Raw genomic sequence first — 23,748 nt, forward strand, 5'->3', positions numbered from 1 at the left:
AACGGGTATTGGGTCAGATTTGGTTAGCCTGCCAACCTCTAAAGGATTCTTAGCCATTTGGCTTAGCCTGAATTCTAAGACAGTGTTATGGTTTGGACATGAGGTGTCCCTTCAAAACTCCTGAGTTTATGCAGGAATATTCAGAGGTGAGCTGATTGGATTGTGAAAGCTGTAACCTAATCAATCCATTCTAGTTTGAATGGAGTGACAGGGTGGAAGCTCTAGGCAGGTGCAGGATGGCTGGAGAAGGGGAGTCATTGCGGGTATGCCTGAGGGTGTATCCTCTGGGCCTTCTTTCCCTCTCTCTGCTTCCTGGTCCCCAGGAGGTGAGAAGATTTCCTCCACTGTGCCATTCGGCTTTCATGTTCTGCCTCATCGTGGGTCCAGGGCAATGGACTCAGCTGTCTGTGTACTGAGATCTCTGAAACCAGGAGCCCCAAATAAACTTTCCCTTCTCTGAGCTGTTCTTGTGAGGTATCTTGGTCACAGGGACAAAAATCTGACTTAACACAGGGAAGTGGATACTTGGTGTTGGTAGACAATCCTTTTAGACCTCTGAAAGCCAGAGAAGTAGGGTTTTTGAGGCTCTCGGTTTTTTCAGAGAGCCCTTTGGCTCCTTCTTTCCCCGTCTTCCTCTGTGGAGAGGGGGAGTCCCTCAGGTCCTCCCCAGACCTCTCATGAGTGTCCTTGAGGCAGGACTGGTACTTGGGACCCTCTGTTTCTCTAGGGTACTGCGTTAGAACCAACCCTGAAAAGCAGCAATAGCCCCATCTCTGCCTGGAGGCGTCTCCATGAAACCCGAGAGTTCCTTGAGGAGGATGGTGTGACGCCTAGGGCCCACTGGTGAGGCGCAGGACTCGAAACTCCCATACCCCCGTTCACACAGGTCAGTGTCCATCACCTGCAGCCCTATACCAGGAGGTCCCCAAGTGGAGCTCAAGCATCGGGCAGCTCGTGCTCCTACTCGCCATGCCACCCACCTCCGCTTCCTCCAGGGTTCCTTCAGGGGCCTCAATTTGAAAAATCTGCAGGACTCCTCCTTTGTTCTAGGTGCATGCAGTATCCTTTCGGGCTAGCTACCTGCTGGTGGGCTCGGACCACTGTGGCAGTCTCCCCACCTTTTGGATAATTGCTAAGTTGATCTTGCCGTCTGCAAAAAAGGTGTTTTTTGTCTGTTTGTTTGTTTTTAAGAATGAGAAAGAAGGTAAAACACATCAAGGGAGGAGTTTAACTTACTTTCTCCTTTCTCAAAACAATCACAGGCTCTGCAGAACCTTCTTCCAACTGTGCTTCTTCACCAGCTCCTGCGACCACTACTTTTCCCCTCCACTGAGCCCAGTCTCCCATGACAAATGTGAGCTCTCTCCTTTCCCTTCCCATGAGGCTGCACTGGGGACTGAAGGCAAAAAGGCAGTGGAGGCCGGGCCCAAGGAATGGGAGTCATCCCAGGGAGTGGTCGCACCCAGAGAGCGACAAGCCAAGATGCCTTAGAATCTGCCAGGACAAGCAAGGACAGGGGGATACCCACAGGCAGCCATGGTCAACTCTGAGAAGGCTGAAGGCTGCTCTTCCTCATGTCTGTCTTCCCATCCTATCTGCCTCCTTGGGTGGCCAGAGGGATGGCGGTTCCATGACCTGCTTTGCTCTCTCTCCATCACACCTTGTCAGTCTGAAAGCTTCAAAGGCTCCATTGCCCACAAATGGAGGAAAACTTTGAGAATTAAGTAGATAGTAGAAATAAATGGCTTGAGTGCAGCAGCCTGGGCTCCTTGGCTCCTCCATCTCCTTTTCCTCCCACCTGGATCAGGAGGGAGGTGGAGAGTAAGGTAGCTGGGACTAATGTTTCTGATCACATCCCAAGTCGAATACAAATGATTTATCTATAAATGTATACTTGGCAGTTGAAGTTCACTGAGTCTCTTCCATTCTCATTAAAGAGAGGGGTTCAATGAGAGTCAATGGGGAATGGATACCGCGAGTACTGAGCTAACAGCACACATGGCCCAGAGTCAATGCTCAATGCATGTGAATTCCTTTTCTTTTTTTCTAGCTGAGCTAGGCAGGCAGGGTCTGGCAGGACAGTCCAGTGGCACTTGCCTAGCACTGCCTAGCGTGAGCAAGGCCCTGGGCTCCATCCCCAGCACCCCCGCCCCACCCAAAAGTTAAGCATGTCCATTAAAACCACCCTAGCAAACACTTCTACTGTGGACCTGTGAATGACAATTATGAAGCTCCTAGGTAGAGGTTAGTCAAAGGGCTCCTTGAAATACCCCAAATCTGGCCTTCCATGTGGAGTGGGAGTTGGGGAATCTGTTTCAGCAACAGAAACTTATTAGGGAGCCAGTTGCTGAAAACAAAGGGGTGCAGAGCTGGTGTTGCTGCCCAGGTCTCTTCCCTGGATGTGCATAATGGTGGGATGACCCTAGGAAATGCATGCAAACCCCATCCTGTGGGGCCAGGCAGAGGAAGAATCCAACACTTCATTTCATCCGGGTTACAGGCTCCTGCTGCGTAGCTCCCAGGGACGAGTGGAGATGGCATGATACTGATGAGTGTTCATATTTCATTGCCCAATTTTACTATATTCTGAAAATTTAGACTTAAACAAAACCTGACCATCATAGATTTTCCTCCTGACAGCACAGGCACACATCTTTTCCAAAAATGCTTTTAACAGAGCACACAAAGATGAGGTGGGGGCTAAGAGTTGCTTTCACAGTACTCGAGTGGGGCCTGTTTTATTTACTTCCAACTGGGTGACATCATCAGTAAGACAGTGAGAAGACATTGTGACAATTAAGGTGGAAACTCACTAAACCAGGGCTTGGAAACTACACCCCTGAGCTGAACCTGGCTGTAACCTCTATTTCTATGGTCTATGAGAATAGTTTTTATAGTTTTTAAATGGCTGAAAAAGAAATACCCAAAGAAGACTAACATTTGATGACATCATGAAATTATATAAAATTTGAATTCCAGTTCCATAAATAAAGATTTCTGGGAACTCGGCATGCTCATCTATCTGTTTATACATTGTCTGTGGATAACTTCAGGCTGTAACCACCAAGTTGGTGAAGGTGAGAGAGACTACCCACCTACAAAACAGAAAACACTGGTTCTCTGGACCTTTATAAGAAGTTTGCTGAGCCCGCCCTAGCAATGGTGGGCCCCTAGGCTCTGCCACAGGCTCTCCCTCCAGATGTGCTTTGAGAGGGTTGAGAGCAAAGGTGAGATGACGCTCAGAAATGCCCTCTCCCAGCATGCCGCATTGGACACTGTCCTATCCTAAGGCACACGCAGCAGAGATGACTTCGTTGAAAGCAACAGATCTGTGCCTTTCTATCTCTACTCTCAGAAGGTTCTTCTCTGTGTCTTACTTAAGTCTCTTATGTTACTATCATCATTTCTCACAATCCTGGGGAGTTACTCAATCAGAGAAGAAAAACGACCCCCAGTCTGACCTCAGGTAAAGGACAGAAATAGAATGAATGCAGGAGGTCCGGGTCCCAGTAGAGTTTGGGCTGACCTTCCAGAACTGAACTGAGGTCTTTTCTGTTAAGGATGTCACCTCCTGTGGGGCAGTTCTAGCTCAGGACAAGAATTTCCAGGTGCCTGGGTGTTCCAGGTGGGCTGGCCCAGCTGGGACCCTTCTTACCTGCAAGTCCCTTCTGGCGATGAAGCCCTTGCCTTCGGCATCACAGGTCTGGAAAAATTCCTGCGACTTCCTCAGCATGGCCAGCTGGCCTGGCGCCTGCTCCTGGGTCTCCCTGCGCTCCAGGTGGTGCTGCGGACTCAGGCAGGCGCCGCTCCCATCTGGCTCCCCACCAAGTCCCTGGGGTCTGCGGACCACTCTCTCACCAGGGGTAGCCATACGGATCGGCCAACTTCTCTGTCTTTTCCGAACCTAAGTATGAAGATGGGTGAGAGAAACAGGTGTGACGAGGACAGAGTGGGGCTGGAAAAGAACCAGAGGGGATGAGAGGAAGGTGCAGAGCCAGTCGCCGGTGTGTCCTGACATCTCTTAGCAACCGCCTCTTAATTAATAGAAGCTCAGGACGCAGAAGAAGTGTGCCAGGATCGACAGCTAAGAGATCAGCTAGTCCGCAGGAGGGGAGGAGGCAAGAGTAGAGAAACAGGAATTTCCATATTGGAAGGAGACGGGTAGAGGAAGCCTGAAAGCAATTTCTCCTTATTTAAACAGGCACACAACAACTAAAACAGATCCTGATAAGCCAGCCCTTTATTGTTTTCTTAGAGGCAGACACTTTGTCATAGCCTCAATATATACTTTTTTTTTTCATGGAATTTTCACATCCCTTTGAGATGGATATTATTCACTCCCTTTTAGAATTCAGAATAAATCCATTTTACCAATGAGAACATTGAGGATCAGAGAGGTTGAGTGACTTGACCAACATCACACAGCAAGTTAATGCAAAAGCTGAGATTTCAATTGAAACTCATATAACTTGTACAGTATTCCATCTTAATCTCACACTGTCCTAACTTATCAGCACCACCAAGGGTGGAGAACTTCCCTCGTTCACATGCATTCTCTCCAACATCACTCACAATCAACAGGTTCTTGCTGAGCTCTTACCCAGTACTGCAGACATCTGCCAGGATCATGAGCTCTGCAGTTCAAGTAGGGGAAAGTACAACCTATCCTCAAGGAGCTTCATGCTGAACTGCACTTGCCAGGCCTTGGTGATACCCTAGCCTGTGTTCATCCAAAATAGAACCGAAGACTAACAAAGGAATATTATAAAAAAACTTTATGCCAATAAAATTGGTAATTTGGCTAAGATGGGAAACTCCTTGAAAAACACACCAGAGATCAAAGTTCTCTCAAGAAGAAACAGAGACAAATGACCCTATTAATGAAATTAAACTGATAGTTAAAAATATTCCTATAAGAAAACTTTAGGTCCAAAAACTAAATTGAAAAATTCTACCAAATATTTAAAGAAGAACTTACACCAATTCTACCCAAGCTCTTCCAAAAAACTGATGTGTAGGAACTACTTTCTAAGAGTATACAAAGGCCAATATTATCCTGACACCAAAAGCTGTAAAAAGATAGTACAAGGAAAGAAAAATACAGTCCAACTTCCCTTGTGAACATAAATGCAAAAGATCTGTAGAAAATTTTAGCAGATTGAATCCAACTTCATATATAAAGACAGGGTAGTATATCCTGACCAAGCAGGGTTTATCCCAGGAATGCAAGGATGGCTTAACATTTGAAAACCAATAATACAAGTCACCATGCTAACAAATTTAGAAGGAAAAACCTTATGATCATCTTTATAGATGCAAGAAAAGTATTTAACAAAATTCACTCCTGACAAAAACTCTCAAATAACTAGGAATAGGAAGGACCTTTCTATCCCAACCTGAACAAGGGCATCTTCCAAACAAATCAAAAACACCACCAGCTAACATTGTCCCTAATGGTGAAAAACCAACGTTCTTCCCTACCATCCATGAAAAGACAAGAAGGTCTGCTCTTACCACTTCTATTCAGCATTGTGATGAAGATTCTAGCCAGTTCAAGGAGACAAAAAAAGAAATAGAAGAAATTCATATTGGAAAGGAAAAGGTAAATCATAGTTAGTCCCAGTAGCATGATTATTCATGTAAAAAAAATTGATGAAGTTCACCAAAGTTACTAGAACTGTAAGTGAAATTGACAAGGTGGTAGGACACCAGCTCTAATCATAAAAATCAATTGCATTTTTCCTATGCCCACGATAAAAAGTTAAAATAGAAATACCACTTACAGTAGCATTTAAAATATGAAATGTTATAGTACTTTTAAACTGAAAGCTGCCAGTCATTGATGAGAAAAGTTAAAGATCTAAAAAAAAAAAGTGGGTGGGTGGGGGGGGAGATATGCCATACATATTGGTTGGAAGACTCAATATTAAGAAGCTATTTCTTCCTAAATTCAATATATTTATCTCACTCCCAGTCAAAAGCCCAACAGGCTTTTGTTGTTGTTGTAGAAATTGACAAGTTGACTTACACAGAAAGGCCAAGTGCAGAGAATAGCTAAACACTTTGAAAAAGAACAAAATTGGAAGATGAACACACCTGATTTCAAGGCTTATTATAAAGCTACTGTAATAAAGACAGTGTAGCATTGGCATTAAGAGTCACAAATAGCTCTGTGCAGGCTGAGGTGTAGCTCAATGGTATACTACTTGTTTAGTATGTGTAAGGCTCTGGGTTCAATCCCCAGCACTGGAAGAAAGTATACAGAACAGAATAGAAAACAGAGAATCCATAAATATATTATAATAATTTGAGGCAAAGACACAAAAGTAAATCAGGGAATAAATGGTAGGTTTTTTTTTCAACAAATAGTACCAGAAAAAATGGATGCCCATTTTCAAAAAGAACTTCAAACTATACCTTATATTATATACAAAAATCAACTCAGAATGTACCATGGACCTAAATATAAAGACCAACACAGGAAACTTCAATGAGAAAATACTTTTGTGGCCATAGCTTAGGCAATGATATCTTAGCCCCATAGCAATAGCAAATCCATAAAATCCTGATATATTGAACTTTAACAAAATCCAAAATCCCTGCACTTTGAATGACATTCGTTAAAGAGAATGAAAAGCAAAGCACAGACAAAGTATTTATAAAACACTTATCTGAGAGAGAATTTTGACCCAGAATATATAAAGAACTCTTAAAAACTCATTAAGAAAACAAACTCAAATTTTTTTTTTAAGGGGCAAAACTTTTGAACAGGCACTTTATTAAATAAGATACATTGATGTCAATTAACTACATCAAAAGATGTTCACTGACATTGGTCACAAGGGAAATGCAACTGAAAGCCACAATAAAATACCACTACCACTTATTAAAACAGCCAACATTAAAAGAACTTGACCAGACCAATTCTTGGCAAAGATGTGGAGCAATTGGAATTCTAATACATGGCTGATGGGGATTTTAAAGGGAACAACCTCTTTAGAAAATCTTTGGCAGCTTTATAAAAAGTCAAGCTCTCACTATATGATCCAGCCATCCCATTCATAAATGTAGCCAAAATAATAAAAGCATGTGTACATACAAAGACTTGTACATGAATGTTCATAGCACTTTGATTTATAACAGTCCAAAACAACAGTCCAGACATTCACCAAGAGGTGAATGGATAAAGTGATTGTGTGGCATATCTGAAAGGCCAAGGTTCGTGGTCGGAGATTAAAATGCACACACACAGATAGCAGTGACAAAGATGAAGCACCTTATTGCAAGCTGGTGCTAGCTTATATAGAAAGTGAAAGTCAATTATCTTAAACCAGGAAGCTCCCGGGGCCTATCATAGTAAAGGTCAGGTCATCACCTACGGTGCACGCACATACGCCTTGCATTAGATTCATGGGGATCACGAACTGTTCAGGAACGCGGAAGATGGGAGGACCAATTCGAAAATTTTCAAAACAACTTATTATCCGCCCACTGGCAACTTGCCTGCCACCATGTCTGAAAGGCCTGGGGAGTTCTCAGGGAGACTCCCAACAATATCCATATGATGGAAAGCTACTCTGCATTGCAGGGAATGAGCTCAGCAACAAAATGGATAAATCTCAAAATAAGCGTGAGAGTAAAAAAAGCCAGAAAAAAAAAAAAAAAAAGAAAAACAAGCACATGTTATATGATTCTATATACATATTTAAAATTCTAAAAAATGGAAACTGATGTATAATGATATAAAGAAAATAGGGGAGGGAGAGGGGGATGAAAAGGAGAAAAAAGCAGGGCAAAAGAAAATTTGGGGATATATGTGGATATGTTCACTGTCTTAATTTCACGAGTATGATATATGAATCCATGAGTTTCATGGATTTATTTAGTTGGTTAGTGTTATGGTTTGGATGTGAGGTACCTCCCAAAAGCTCACTGTGAGACAATGCAAGAGGGTTCAGAGAGGAAATGATTGGGTTGTGATTAACACAATCAGTGCATTAATCTCCTGATGGTATTAACTGAGTGGTAACTGGAGGCAGGTGGGATGTGTCTGGAGGAGGTGGGTCATTGGGGGCATGGCTTTGGGGTATATTCATACTTGACAAGTGCAGATCTCTCGATCTCTCTCTCTCTCTCTCTCTCTCTCTCTCTCTCTCTCCCTCTCTCCTTTCTGATCATCATGTGAGCTGCTTTCCTCTGCCACATTCCTCCACCATGATGTTCTGCCTCACCTTGAGTCTCAGGGAATGGAGCCTGCTCTCTATGGAATGAAATCTCTGAAACCATGAACTCCTAAATAAACTTTTCCTTCTCTAACATTATTCTGGATGGGTCTTTTAGTCACAGCAGTGAAAAAGCTCACTAAAACAGTTACGTCCAGTAGTCCCTCTGTATCCACGAGGGATTGGTTCCAGGATCTTCCAAGGAGAACCAAAATCCATGGGTGTTCAAGTTCTTTTTTATAAATGGTAAAATAGTTGCATATAATCTATATGCCCCAACTTGTATACTTTAAATCATCTCTAGGTTATTTATAATACCTAGTATAGTAAGATGTTATGTAACTGATTTGTCCAAGGAATAATGACAAGCAAAAAAATTTGGATGTGTTTGGGGTAGAAGCAATTTTCCCCAAATACTTTCAATCTGCAAGTGTATTGAATGCAGAACCTACATACATGAAGAGCTGATCGTGTTTAATCCTCTATCAGATATGTATTTTATTATTATTTTTATTTTTAAATGTATTTTATAAATACACATGTATATATAAATACACATATCAAAACTTAACAAATTGCTGTCTTTTTTTTTAGAGTTTGAAAAAATCCAATACTTTGGTTATTCTTTTTTTTTTTTTTACTTAAGTTATTCTTGAATTATGCATTTCTATTTATTTTAGAGTACATAAAGTGACTGGGAAAGCAAATTTTCAGTTCCCTTCTATAATATGATCATTTTTTTTAAAAGGCGTAGATTTAAAATATGTGCAGTTTATTGTATGTCAATAGCTCAATAAATGTATATTTTCAAAAGAAGAAAAATGAGTCTGGGTCAGAAGCTTCCTCTATCTCTGCAGGCCTCAAAAATGTAACCCAGCCTATTGTATTTATCCCCCAAATTCTTCCTTTTACATTCAATTCTGGCAATCAGGAAATGACTGAAAATGTAGCAATTTCTCTGTGGAAATTTTCAGTCTGCTTGTTGAGGGGACCTACATGAACCCTAAAAATAAAGAAGCTGGACAGAGTCCCTCCTGAAGGCCACTTATCTGTGGCAAGTTCAGCCTCCTTTCTCTGACCTCGTATGCTCTGGCTTGGCTTCAAATCTTTGCCCAGTGTCTGTGGGTTTTTCAAGGGCAACGAGAGACAAAACAACAGAAGAACATCTACTTTCATTTCAAAATAAAGTGGAAGCTCTGTCATGAACTCAGCCATCTCACATTTGGATGAAGCCCAAGGAAGCCTTAATCTTCAGGCTAGACGGGGGTTTTTGTCTCAAGGATTTTCCATTAAACCAGCAGGGAGTACAAACATAAAAGGGAAGGGTGAGCATATTCCAAAGACAAAGGGAAAAGGCCATCGCAAAGGAAGAGGAAAAAGAAAATGTGTTGGTGCTAGGGATGGAAACTAGGGCCCCACACACGCCTAGCGCATGCTCTACCACAGAGCTACCCACCCCCACTTTTTACCTGCCAGCCTCCATGAGTGTTCCCAGACTTCTCTTTCCCCCTCCAGAATGGTTCCATGAAAGGCTTTATATGCAGATGGAAATTATCCAGTCCTTAAACATTTAGGAAGATTTCCCAGATACCCAGAGTAATCCTGGCAGCTTAGGAACTATTCAATCAGAAAGTTCATAGACCCAACCTAAATCCTTTCTAGGGGTTCTACGTGAATTCCCCCCTTAATCTGGGCTCAGTGGGATGGAGAATAGCACTACCTCCCTCCCCATCATACCTGTTGCAAACTTGAAAGCAATCACTAAGTCACCCTGATTTCCTTTAAATCCCTCCTGCAACAGACTGTTAGGAAATCAAAAGTGCCAAAAATATCCCCAGGAGCTATTCAGATTTCTTTAATTGTTCAGGCTTCAGTAGGAGAAACACTCCATGTGCAGCAGTCTCATTGACTGACTCTGAGCTAGCAATGTTGAAGGGAGGCAGAGACAGGGGGTCTTGCCAAACTACGGGGCCAGGGGGTGGGGGTGGGGGTGGAGGGTTGCCGAGCAAGGGGTTTCCATCACAGCTCTAACATAAATGGAAGCAGGATGCTCAGCATGTAGTAGGTTCCCTGGGAAGGAAAGTTAAGGAAGAATCAAGGCCTCAAATGAGAGGTGTTTACCTTTCCTAGGGTTGCTGTCATAAAGGGCCATAAAGGCAGTTTCTTTCAACAACAGAAACTCATTTTCTCATCTTCCTGGAGACTAGATGTGGAAATCAAGGTATTAGCCAGGCGATGCTCCATTTGAGACTCTGGGTAGAATCCTTTCTCCTTCTAGCTTTTGGAGCTGGTCATCCATTTTTGGCCTCCCCTGGCTTGCAGCAGTATCATTCTAATCTCTATCTCGATGGTGATATGAGCCTCTATTCAAATCATCATCCCTCCTTACAAGGACTCCTGCCATATTGGATTAAAGGCCCATACTAATGATCTCACCTTCACTTGACTGACTACAATTTCAATGACCCTATTTTTTTTTTTTTTTGGTACCAGGGATTGAACTCAGGGGCACTTAACCACTGAGCCACATCTCCAGCCATTTTTTAATTTTACTTAGAAACAAGGTCTCACTGAGTTGCTTAGGACCTTGCTAAGTTGCTGAGGCTGGTTTTGAACTTGTGATCCTCTTGCCTTAGCCTCCTGAGCCTGGGATTACAGGCATGCACCACTGTGTCTGACCTCAGTGACTTTATTTTGAAAGAAGGCTGTATGCTAAGGTAAACAGAGGTTGGGAATTCAACATATCTTTTTGGGAGATGGAATTCAACCTATTTCACATGGATGACCCTGTCACAAAGATTTGAATGGAAGTGGTTTGTTGGAAGGGACAGGAAATCCTGTTCAGGGAGTGGGAAGTGAAATGAAGAAAGAAGGCAGTCACGAAAGGGTGCCACAGCCAGTCAGCTACCAGACAACTGGCTCTGGGCTATTGGAGCTTCATTCCTCTGGAGAACTCTGCAATTTGGTGCAGAGCACACAGATCACTGATCCAACCCAAGAGGCAAAGAGCTGCGGTATTTACACACTGACCCCCATCAGCCATCGGGTGAGGCTGCTCCTGAGTGGGGTTAATTCCACAGCATTCTAGCATTCTTGCATGTTATGGCTCTGGAGAAACCCCCTGGCAGTCACAAACATTTCAGATGGAAATTGCCAGAGGACACTGACATGGCCAGGCCCCAGTGACAAGAGTAGAGCACTGACAACATCTACAGGGGCATGAAGGAAGGAGAGGCTCTGGGCCACCTCCATGGCAGATTGAATAGGCCCTAACCCTACTTTTTTTTGCTAGGGAGAGAGAATATGGAGGGTGAGGTAGGGAAAGGTAGACAAAAGAAGCTCAGAGAACTTCATTTCTCTTCTTTCTCCCCATGGAAAAAGGAATACCGCCCTGCTTGAGCTGTTTAAAGGTCATGTAGCAAAGTGCTAAGAGTCAAATGGTCCTAGGTCCAAATCCTGGCTCCACCACTTCCTAGCTGTGTGACACTGAGTGAGTTATGTAACCTCTCCAGGCCTCAATTTCTCCATCTGTAAAATTCAGAAGGCAGCATCCACTCCATGAAAGGACTAAAGCAGCTTGAAACTCATAAAACACTTAGAAACCAGACCTGGAACAGAGTGAACAGTTGGGAAATGTTAGCTCTTATGATTACGTCTAAGGCATTTCCAGAATTATCCTTTTCAGTTCAAAATTCTGATAGTGAGATGACTCCTTGGGAGGTAATGAAATAATGAAAGGCACAAAGTAATATCAATACTAATCGCACTTTGCAGTTTAAAAAGAAATTCACTTTGACAATTTCATTTCATTTCCAATTCTGGAAATGTTTTAGAAATAATCACAAAAGATGACATTTCCCAGTGGCTCACTATGTGACAGGCATAATTTCTAGGTTCTTTATATGTTTTAAGTTGCTTCGTCCTCTTGTGAAGTGAGTGCTGCATTTTATAGATGGGGAAATGGATGCCTGGAGAGGTTACCTAACTAACTCAGTGTCACACAGTGAGGCTCTCAGGACTGATCCTCTTTTTTTCTGCCTTATTAATGAGAATCTCAGGATCCAATAGGTTAAGTGCTCTGTCCAGGGTCATGATTAAGCAGGGCTGGGACTCAAACTTACCACTAAAGAGAAGAGAAAATATCAGGTGCATAATGGGGTTCCATTTGGTTTTTTGGGAGACTCAACAAAGGAAAGACTTTTTATTTCTTCTCCTCTTATAAGAACACACCATAGGTCCTCTCTAGCTGTTACTATTGTAGATAACTTCATGGCCCCATTCCAAGTCCACCTCTTCTCATAAATCTTCCCTGACCACCCAGTCTGGACTGCTTGGGCTCTCTATTTCTCTGAGCACCTACTGACCCTTTCATGCATTAGGTATTCAGACACACTGCTTTGTCAGGTTGGTTAGAGATTCCAAGTGTACAGAATATGTCTTATTTCATCATTGAAGACAGAGGGGCTCCATCTCAATACCTTTCAGTAAATACAAAATTGATATTTGATTATTTAATTGAATAAAAATCCCACCAATTCCCAGCTTGGTACCTTGCATTTAACAAGTGCTCAATAAATGCACATGAACTTCTTAACTGACCATTGAGAGGAAGGACTGACAGTGGTATAACAAAAAATGCATATTTGATCTTTGTTTCTGATTCCTGGCACAGAGCTCCAAAATCTTTGGAATTTCCTGCATGCTAAGGTTATTTATAACCAGCCCCTTTCAAGTACCCTTGAGTTTAAGCTAATGCTGTGACCCTTGGTGGGACCCATGGATAGCTGCAGAATTGGATTAGAGGTTGGAACTGTCCCCTCACCTCTGGGGAAGGGAGATGGCCTGGAGCTTGAGATCAGTCACTAATGGTGAATGACTTAAGTCCCTAAATGATGGATTTGGAGAGCTTCCTGGAACCCAAAGAAGGCATGGAAGCTCCATGTTGCACCCCCATAGGGCCTTCCCTGGCCCTATGCATCTCATCCATGGGCTGTTCCTTAATTGCATCCTTTATAATAAGCCAATAATAATAGGTAAATCACTTTCCTTAGTTCTGTGAGCCATTCCAGCAAATTACTGAATGTAAAGAGGGAATTATAAGAATCTCTAAATTTATAATTGGTTAGTTAGAAGTATGTGCAGAAACCTGGGGACTTGTGACTAGTATGTGACATAGGTGCAGTCTTATGGAACTCAGCCCTTAGCCTCTGGGATCTGTACTAACTCTGGAAGGCATCAGAATTGAATTAAATTATAGTACACACACTTGGTATTAGAAAAAGACATTAAAATATTTAACAATCAATTATCCAGAGTAGGGGTGGGAGAAAGGCGTGATTTGTAGCATCTGTCTATTTCTGTGGTATCAATATTCCCATCAGACCCAATATCAACCTACCAGCAATTAGTTGGCTCTCAGCAAGAAAGAAACCTTATTTCTGCACAGAGTATCATGAGAAGATCTCTATCCCTGGTACTGTTTCCAAAGGCCATACTAGCTAATACGTTTTTATGTTGGGCCTCTTCTGCCTTAAACTTATAGTGCAGGGCCCATTATTAAATCAATCTTAGAACTCAGGGGAAATGTGCTTTAATGAAACCCTAAGGTGTCACAGGTGGCTTACCAATTATTCACACCTGTGCTTTCCCATACTTAATGGGACCAGGAGATGAGGCAGAGATAAGGATCCTTTCAGTGAAGAATGGAGAGGGTGACCTGCTTCTACTTAGGGCCCCTTTCCTCACCCCATTGCCCAAGACTAAAGAATGCAGCACAGGAAACAACCAGTCCAGAAATGAGATCCTCCCTGTTCTCTTTGGAACTGTTATTTACTTCTTGGACTTATAGTAAAGGTAGGGGAAGCTTTGGACAAACACTACCTCTTCTTGGACAGCTCCCTTACTACGATAGTTAAGAATGCAGATTCTAAGGCTAGACTGCTTGGGTCAGGAGCATACAGACAGCTTTACTGAGCTTTCTGAACCCCACTTTCCTCATCTGTGAGATGAAGAGTCAGCATAGTATCTTGTGAGTATTAGCCTTATTATTATTATTATTATTAACTATTATTGAAATCAAATTGCCTTCCTCCACTCCTGGTTACATTTAGCAAAACTAAGTAACTGAAGAAGAAAAACCCAAACAACTATAATCAGGAGGCCCTTAAGTCTAACACTGACTCTCCAGCTGGATGGATTCTGTGGTGTGACCTTACCAGCCCTAGCCACTAAGAAGATGGACATGACCCACCATCCCGGATGAAGGGGCAGGTATGTGGAGGCACCATTGACAGAGGCCATCTCTGCAGCCTGCAGTCTGCTGCAGCTTATGCAATGCTCCACCCAGCATCCTTTCTCCTCAAATTAGGTCCAATTTCCTTGTTCTGGCCTCCAGGGAGACAGGGAACAGCTGTCCTACCTCTATAAAATAACTCTTCCAGGTCTGGATAACTATTATTAAACATCCCCCTTCACACTTCCCTTGCTCTATTATAAGATACATTAAAGGCCCTTGCTAATGGTTTGAGGTCTCCGTGAGATGGTTGCTGTTCACCCTAATTCCTCTAATAATTAGTGGTTGTAAACCACTTTGAAGATAAAAGGCATTTTATAAAAGCTAAGTCCCATTATGATTAGCTTTCCAATACTTCTTACTGATGCTGATGAGCACATCAAAGCCAGACACAGTCACAGCATGATATCTGGTGGTTAATTAGATGTATTTCAAGGCAGCTGGTATATATTAAAGAAACTGCTGCAAAATTTATCAACATTAAGAAAGTGTCCACTTTCTTCCTAATATGAACAAGCTCTTTTCAAAGGCTGTCAGCGGTGATGCCTGCAAGACAGGAGTCCGGAGAGACCCAGTGCTAATACATGCTCTGGGCCTGGAAGAGAAAGGCCCAGTAATAGCACCTGACTTTGAACATCTTATCCTTGTTGACAAGGCATGTACCATGCCTTGCTTTGTTTTGTTTTTGCAATTGTGCTGTGATATAAGCAAGTAAAGTAACACAATCCCTGCTTTATGGATGAACAAGCTGCATAAGGTCATGGATTTTCAAGACATTGACATCAGTGTGGTGTAGCAGAACACAGTTAAGGCTCAGACCTATTATCAAGGTGACATTATTGATGTTCCTTTCAAATGCTCTCAAATATTTGTGCATCCTCCCCCTGCGTCTGTGTGGTTTTGCTTCTCATTCCCGGCACCTGTGACTCTTAGAAGGTGGACCCTTAAGCTATTGAAGCCACTTTGTCCAAAGGGACAGAGCAAGAAGTACCCAGAAGCTCCTTGACCCTTCCAAATAGCTCTTAGCCAATGACCTAATTGCCTCTCAAAAGCCCCATTTCATAATACTATCCAACTTGGAACAAAAAGCCCAGTACCCCTGTCCTCAGTGGGGACAAAGTCTGAGTTGTTTTTTTACACTCTAGAATACTTTGTAGGACAAGACAAAGGCTGGAACTTTCTGAAACTTTGCCTGAGCTCTCACTCCATCTGACTTCTTCATCCTCCCTTACAGAGTTCTCATGGGAACTTTTCCTCCTTAAATCACCTCTCTGAGTCAATGTCTGGAAACCCATCCTAAGACAACTCTCTTGACTCCGCATTAATGAGAACATTTTGGATATTTTATATGGAATATATTCTTACAGATTCCCTTAGGTACAAATCTTCCTTTCCAGCTCTCCATACACACACACACACACACACACACAAGTGTGTGTGTGTGTGTGTGTGTTTTCTGTGTCTGCCCTATGCCTTCAACTCTTAGCTCTGTAAGCAGGATGTTCCAACTGCTTCTGGAAAAATGAATTATTATACTCTGCCCAGCCACGTGAAAGGCACTGAACCAGGGAGGGCCAAGGAAGAGACATGTTTAAGACTTTCATTTCTTTGGTGAACTTACTTATCAGAGGGACATGATTAGAGCCATGTGTGCACACAATGAAAACTACAAGAGCAAATGATTCTTGGAGTGGTACCCCCAAATGAAGCCACTTTCTAATGATTCTCCATACCATTCAATTATGGCTCATTTACTTAAATGTTTGAATCTGAAGCTACTCTTGAATATTTAAGAAAATGAAGGTCAAGATAATCCAAATGAGTAGATAATTCAAAAAAAGGAGTTTTAAAATTTAAATCTAGTTTGCATTACTATTATTATTATTGTTGTTGTTGTTATTAATTTTTATAGTATCACTTTAGGAAGCTGCCTAAGAAAGTTAAGAAATCTGCCCTACAAAAATAGCTAATTAGTAATAGAGTACGAATTCAATTTTAATTTGCCTGACTCTTTAAATTTTGTTTCTTTATTGGTCACATGGGGCTAATAATAAGTCTTACCTTGCAGAATCTTTGTGAGGATTAAACAAAAATAATGTGTATAGCCTACCAAAATACCTGTTACAATAAGCACTACAGAGTAATTGGCATTATTAGTCCCAAGTGGAATATCATTGATCCCCAGGGTATCCCTATAATTTGGATGTGGCTTGTGCCCCAAAGGTTCATATGCTGGAAGCTTGGTCTCCAAAGCAACAGCATTGAGAGGTGGTGGGTCCTTCAAGCAGTGGGACCTAGTGGGGGGTGAAGGGATGAACACTGGCCCCTTGGGATGGTTTGGGTCTCACAGAGTAGACTAGCTGCTCCCAGAGCAGGTTTCAATAAAAAATGGAGCCTGGCCCCTCCCTCTTGTTTCCTCTCCCACCATGTGACCTCTGTGGGTCCCACATATTCGTGTCATGGGATGCTATCAGCCATGAAGCCCTCACCAGAAACTGATGCTTGTACCCTGCTCTTGGACCTCCAGATCTGTGACCAAACTTCTCTCCTCTTTCATTTGTAAAGAAACCAGCCTTGCATATTTTACTTTAGCAATACAAAGCAGACTAAGATAGGCAATTTATATGTATATTTTAAAAGATACATAATACCACACTAATTTCCAGGAAACCATTAAATAAACCCATGAAACACCAAGGAGATCTACCTAAAATGCAGACCTGATTGTTACTTTCAGGATGTATCTTAAACACACAGGACAACTACTATCTCCTTAGTGCCATCTCCCATCTCCCCTCCCACATTCTCTTCCCTCCAAATTATTTCCTCTTCCCTCCACTCTTTGGTGCCTTGGCATTTTCAAACATATTGCCTACTCATCTGGCATTCCCTGGCCGTCTGTCTGAGCTAAGTCCTACTAAGACTTAATGTCTTAGTCCATTTAAGCTGACATGACATTTAAGCTGTGCCCTGAAGGTTCACATGTTGGAAGCTTGGGTGGCCTTTAAACAACAGAAATGTATTTCTCACAGTTCTGGAGGCTGGAAGTCTGAGGTCAGGTGCCAGCATGGTTCTCATCAGAACCTTTTCCAAATGGCCGGCTGCTGACACCTCACAGGGTCCTCACATGGTAGAGGGGGGCTTGGGAGTTTTCCTAGTTCTCTTTTATGAAGGTAAAAATCTAATTTATGAAGGTAGTTCTCATGACCTAATTGCCTCTCAAAAGCCCCATTTCATAATACTATCCAACTTGGGGGTTAGGTTTCAATGTATGCATTTTAGAGGATACCATTATGATTCAGTCCATATAGCACTCTGCCCCAGGTACCCCCAAATTCAAGCCCTTCTCACATGCAAAATACATTCATTCTAACCCAGCAGCCTCAAAGGTCTTAATTTGTTCCAGCATCCACTCAGTCTGATGAATTCAAGTTCTCAAATCTAAGAACTCACTGTCTGAGCTCACAAACAGAGTGGCCTGCATAGCCACAGGTTCTGCATCAGCAGCCCGAACAAACCAAGAGTGGAAAAATATCTTAAAAATAATAAAAACTGTACTGAACCCATTATTCCCTAAATAATACAGCATAACCATTATTTACATATCATTTGCAATGTTTTAGGCATTATAAGTTCTCTGGATGTGATTTAAAGTATACATGAGGATGTGAGTAGGTTACAGGAAAATACTATGCCATTTTTATATAAGCAACTTGAGTATCTGCAGATTTTGCTATCTGCAGGGGTCCTAGAACCACTCCCTTCTGATGCTGAGGGACAACAGTTATTTAAAGCAGCAAGAATGGCAGAATGTAGGGCCTGGAATTGCGAGGCCTTTGGAGGCAGATCAAACATGCTGCAGACTGTCTATCTCTCCTTCCTCACTCACCTGTGGCTCCCTGCTCTCTGAGAACTGGTAATCTCTTCACTTCTGGAAGGCGCTTTTGCTACTGGTGATTTGAACTCCACCTAGGAAACACAGAAGAGATGAATCACATCTTGTTTTCCACTGGGGACCACGGTGCAAGGGGCTTCCTGGAAATTTGGGGGAAACTGATGAGAAACATCCCTCCTAGCAGGGTTGCAATGTCCCAGAAGAAAAAGGCCTTGTCCCTTCCTCTTCCAGGCTTTGAAGAGAAAAAAAGAAGGCTCAGGTGTAGCACTGGTAAGTCTGCTTAGCAACCCCATTCTGGAGCCTGTGTCTAGGCTGATGAGGTCAGAGCCTTGTGCAGGAGAAGTAAGTAGACTAGGGACAAACTGATCACCCCTTCCCAGGAGCACCACCTCTCAGCAAGTTTTCTTTTTCTTGCATCCAATCCATAGATGCTGTTTGCACCGCTGAAGTTTTGAAGACAGAGAGTAGAATTGTGGCCAGACTCACTTCCAAAAGAAAGAAATGCAGTGGGGTTATGAGAAAGTCTAAAGGACCCACAAAGAGAGCAAGCTAAAAGTGATTGCTATGATTTAGTTGTGGTTTGTCCCGCAAGGGTTCATGTTTTGGAAACTTGGTCCCCAGTGTGGAGATATTGAGAAGTGGTGGAACCTTAAGAGGTGGAGTCCATTGGGAAGTCACTGGGGATGCTGCCTTCAAAAATAATTTATTCTTGTGGTACCCTGAGTTGGTTCTCACAAGAGCAAGTTGTTATAAAATCTGGAGCCTGACCCTAAATCACTCTGGTTTCTGTCTTGCCATGTGATTTCTTATTTTCACATGTTCTCCCTCCATGATGCCATCTCTCTCAATGTGACCTAGCCAGGGGAACCTTGCCAGAGCCAATAGCATGCTGTTTGGACTTTCAGCCTCCAATTGGTGAGCTTAATAAACTTCTTTTCTTTATAAAGTACCCAGCACCACGTATTGTATTATAATAACAGAAATAGACTAATACAGCATCAGAGGAGGAACAGGCTTTGGCTCAGGGAGAAGACAAACCTTCTTGACTAGAGCAATTTGAAGGTTTTAAGACTGAACTAGGAAAGGAACTTTGCAGAATGCTTTGCCTCATGATCTAGAGGCATGTTTGAAAAGACTGGAGATAGCAATAGTGATTGCAAAGGACATTAGAATTATCTATCCCATTGTATGCTAAGTCCAAAGTTCAACCCACACTAGATCTGACAGACCAAATATATATATTACCATTGAATACAGCCTTGGTGGAGCTCATGTACACAATCCATCTGAGGAATATTCTTCAAGAACTTCTCATTCTATATGAGGTAACAGAGTGCTTGAGTGTTCTTTTGTTTATTCAATGAATATTTACGAGGTGCAGACCCTCCTTTGGGTATCAAAGGATTAGTAATAGGCAAGTTTAGCAAATGTTGTCTTCATGGAGCTTACATCATAGGAGAGAGACAGAAAATAAACACCAGACACTATCAGATAGTGAAATGTACTTGCAGAAGATAACCCCTTCTTTAAGCCCCCTGGGGTACCCACTCCAGTCCCCCGACCCACTGGCATTGCTACTAGGATGCTGCAGCAGCCACAGAGGGGAGGCTCCACCCTCTAGTTGTTTCCCAGGCAGGAGCCCACAGCAAAGCCAGGGGAGTAGAAGGACAGGAAGAGATTGCTGCCCTGTCCTGCCCATAGCTGCCAACTCCTGGGATCTTATTTAGGAAAAAAAAAAAACTATTTGGCCAAACATACGATGTTAATAGTATTATTTCTAGATGGTAATCCTAAGAAATTATTTTTATTTTCTTCTGAATCTTCTAACTTTTTTATTATTACAATTTATTGTGTTTGCCATAAGGAGAGAAAAACATTTTTCAATGATTGGTATACCCTAACTAAATTAAGAAGAAATACATTTGAACAAGTAGGCAGGGAGCAGATCTTGGGGTGATGAATAACATTTCACTATGCCATTTTAAGGTTTAGGAAGCAATTTCACAAACACATTTCCTTCAACTTGCAAGACTTTCTCAAGGTCACATAGAAAATAAACCTTAGCACAGGAAAATGATCTGCAGGTCCCAGATTCCTAGGCCATTATGTTTTCCATTACTGCACAGCCCGTCTGTAGCTGACCTTACTTTTCTTCACAGATGAAGCCCCGAGAAAGCTGCTGAGCACCCTAGGTCCTAACTCTCCTCCTTCCAACCATGCCCTCTCCTCCAGAAGCCAAACTGATTCATACAGAACTAGTTTGTACTAAGCACCTGCCAGGCACTGTTCTGGGTACTTGGAGTAACTGCAATAAAAGAAAGTTACGAGGTATTATGCAAGTGACCAGCATCAAAGGAGGCTGACTGGATGGGGGCACAACCCCCTCACTTGGTCCAGCCATGTATTGTCACTGATTGAACCAAGACAGGTCAGACAGATACTCTAAAATGAAGACTAACTACCAAAAGCCTGCCTGATTTTTAAAGGTAGTCTATTTTAGATGGAGAGATATACAAAGCCAAATGAAAAGTTAATTAAAGACATGGCATACACTTGCAATCATGAAACAGCCCCCTTATGCTCTCTCTGGAACTTAGTGGGGCTTACCAACCAGATCATTAGAGAGGTCCCAAGTCCACACATCATGGTCTCTGGGAGAGGTCACAGGAGGCTGGGAATGGAAAGAAAGGGCACAACCAGACAGAAAGTATGTCGCTAACAATATAAGGCAGAGACACAGCTTTCAATACTACAGGACATTGGGGTGGATGGGATGGGAGAAGGCAGCTGAAATGTCAGGATCCATTTCTGTAAGGGAGGTGAGACTCAGAGTGGGCCTCAGAGACTGAAATGGATTCAGATGGTCTTCATGGTAACCCCATTCAGCAGGACCAGGGAAGGCTTAGCACAGTCTTTGGGCCTCTCTTTCCTGAGGCTGGTGGCTGGATTTCTGGCCCCTCTCCCATCTTGGGTCTTGGTTGGTGGTGAGGGCTGGGGTCCCTCCATCCTGTCTACAGGTTTTTAGGTGTCTCTCTGCCAGGAGTGCTGCTAGAACCCCAAGATTGATGAGGACCCCTGACAGTACTGGGCAAATCAACTAGTGCTGACGATGCCTGGCTGGTTAGTTTGCACACACACTGGGTTTTTATTGCAGTATTTCTATAAGCAAACCTCAAAAACTTCCAAGTGCTGGAGCCCAGTGGGGACAGAAAATTCAAGGTATTGGAGTTTGCCGGAGCTATCTCTGCAATCTGGGCTAATGTGAGCTCCCTGGCACATAATCTAATGAACAATAACAACAATAATTATCATACCATGAATGACAGCCAACTTTCATCTACAAAGTCTACAAAGATGTTTGTAATCTATGCCTATCATTTATGAGTTAATGTCTTAGTTCGTAACACACAAACATTATTATATGACTTTCAAAGACTGTACTATCTTATTGTAATAAAAACATGCCAGTTGTTATAGATCCTGGCTGACAGCTGTTGGAGGGCTGGGTCTGGAGATGCTACATGTCTCATATATAGCCTTCCATGTGACAGTCATCCTCAATGGCACTTTAGTCTCCAAAGCATTCCCACTTGGTACAGAGACTTTTGAAAGGCCAATGAGAGCCTTAGATGAAGACTCAGGAGCTTGGGCTCAGTTCCCATGTTGCCATGGATGGACCTAAGTCTGTGTTTTCTCTCTGTTAAGAACAAATGGGGGAACGTGAAAGGAATGGAGGAACTTTAGATAGGGCAGTGGGGAGGAAGGGGAATGGAGGGGGCATGGGGGTAGGAAAGACAGTGGAATGAGTTAGACATCATTACCCTAAGAACATGTATGAAGACACGAATGATGTGAAAATGTATACAACCAGTGACTTGAAAAATTGTTGCTCTATATGTGTAATATGAAATGAATTGCATTCTGCCATCACATATAACAGATTAGAATAAATAAATAATTTAATTAAATTTTAAAAAAGAACAAAATACTTTGGATTTAGATGGCTCTGGGTTCAAGCTTTCACTCACTACCTGTGTGAGCCTCACCAAGTAATCGAACATCGAGCCTGTTTCCTCCTTAAACATGGATAATAACAGCACGTCTTTGTAAAAGTCACTGTGAAGATAACAAGATTCACAGCTCAAGATGGGCTTAGTGCATAGTGGGGTCCATACTAAGTGCTAACTATGTGCTAATTATGTTATTGTTTCTGTTAGAGGACAAGGCACAGTGCACCTACAGCCTAGGTCAGAATCTGTGGCATAGAATCCTCCCTCTTTTGGCATGAAATCAGCAAGCTTTAGCAGGGTGGGGCTGAGGCCCCAGGAGAGGGCACCTGTGTGGGGAAGGCAGGCCTCTCCCTTGAGCAGCAGGGCTTGTAGCGAAGCGCTTCCTGCATCTGGTACAGATGGCATTGGCCTGATCCTCATCCCTAGAATTTCATTGTCCAATGCAGTAGTCACAAGCCACATGAGGCTATTGAGCATTTGACATGGGGCCAGTCCAAATTGTTATGCAAGAGTAAAATACATCCCAGGTCTCAAAGTCTGAGTTCTAAAGAAAGGAATGTAAAAATCTCAATCATTTTTAATGATAAAAAATTATCATGCCAAAATGATGATATGTTGGGTATACTGGGTTAAATTACATGTTGTTAAGATTAATTTCAACTCACTTTTTTACTTTCTTCATCTGGCTATTAGGACACTGAAAGCTGGACATGTGGCTCAGGTCGCATTTCCATTGCACAGTGCTGGTCGGGACTGTGAGCTCCATGAAGGCAGAGACTTTGTTCAGATCCCTGCTGTCACCCCAGCACCTGGAATGATTTCTGAATGAAGGGGTGATCCAGTGAGTATGTGAGGCCCAGGGACAAGCTTATAAGAAGCCAGGGGTCACACTTGAGCAGATGGGGACAACTCCTGGGCCGTTTGATTATGTAAAGATGAGGAAATAGGCTGTAAAGATAATAAGAACATGTCCCCAGTCAGAATTTAAATTGAACACATCTTAACCTATGCTCTTGCTACTGAATCCCGTTACCTCCCATAGTCACTGTAGAGTTACAGAAAGAAAACTATATTTAGAATTAAAAAAAAAATAAATCACATTCCCTCAGGTTACCCTTTTTGATCTAATCTTGTGTATATCACCTGGCTTTCTTGGGTCTTGGCTTCTTAGGTCCTCATTGGTATCCCATGTAAAAACCACAGTTTCTGTCCATCTCTTTTTAATGATGTAGAGCCGTAGGAAACCCCGTCATAGAAGGTATCTCAAAGGCTGAGCCCTACATCCTTCCTAATTCTCCTTTCCTCTCTCTCTTGCTCCAAAAACTGCTC

At 42.6% G+C, this 23,748-nt stretch overlaps 1 protein-coding gene across 1 annotated transcript in view; it reads right to left on the reverse strand.

Annotated features, from left to right (window-relative positions):
* Cracr2a (calcium release activated channel regulator 2A) overlaps window positions 1-23,748 on the reverse strand; it is a 130,145-nt gene that overhangs the window by 75,443 nt on the left and 30,954 nt on the right. The window contains exons 2-3 of the mRNA XM_027951216.2: window positions 18,404-18,483; window positions 3,656-3,904 (exon numbers count right to left, since the gene is read on the reverse strand). Of these exons, the coding sequence (XP_027807017.1) occupies window positions 3,656-3,871 (216 nt within the window). The 5' untranslated portion in view covers window positions 3,872-3,904; window positions 18,404-18,483. The remainder of the gene's footprint in view (window positions 1-3,655; window positions 3,905-18,403; window positions 18,484-23,748) is intronic.

This window comes from Marmota flaviventris, chromosome 3 (genome assembly GCF_047511675.1).
Source record: "Marmota flaviventris isolate mMarFla1 chromosome 3, mMarFla1.hap1, whole genome shotgun sequence".
In the NCBI taxonomy this organism is placed as follows: Eukaryota; Metazoa; Chordata; class Mammalia; order Rodentia; family Sciuridae; genus Marmota; species Marmota flaviventris.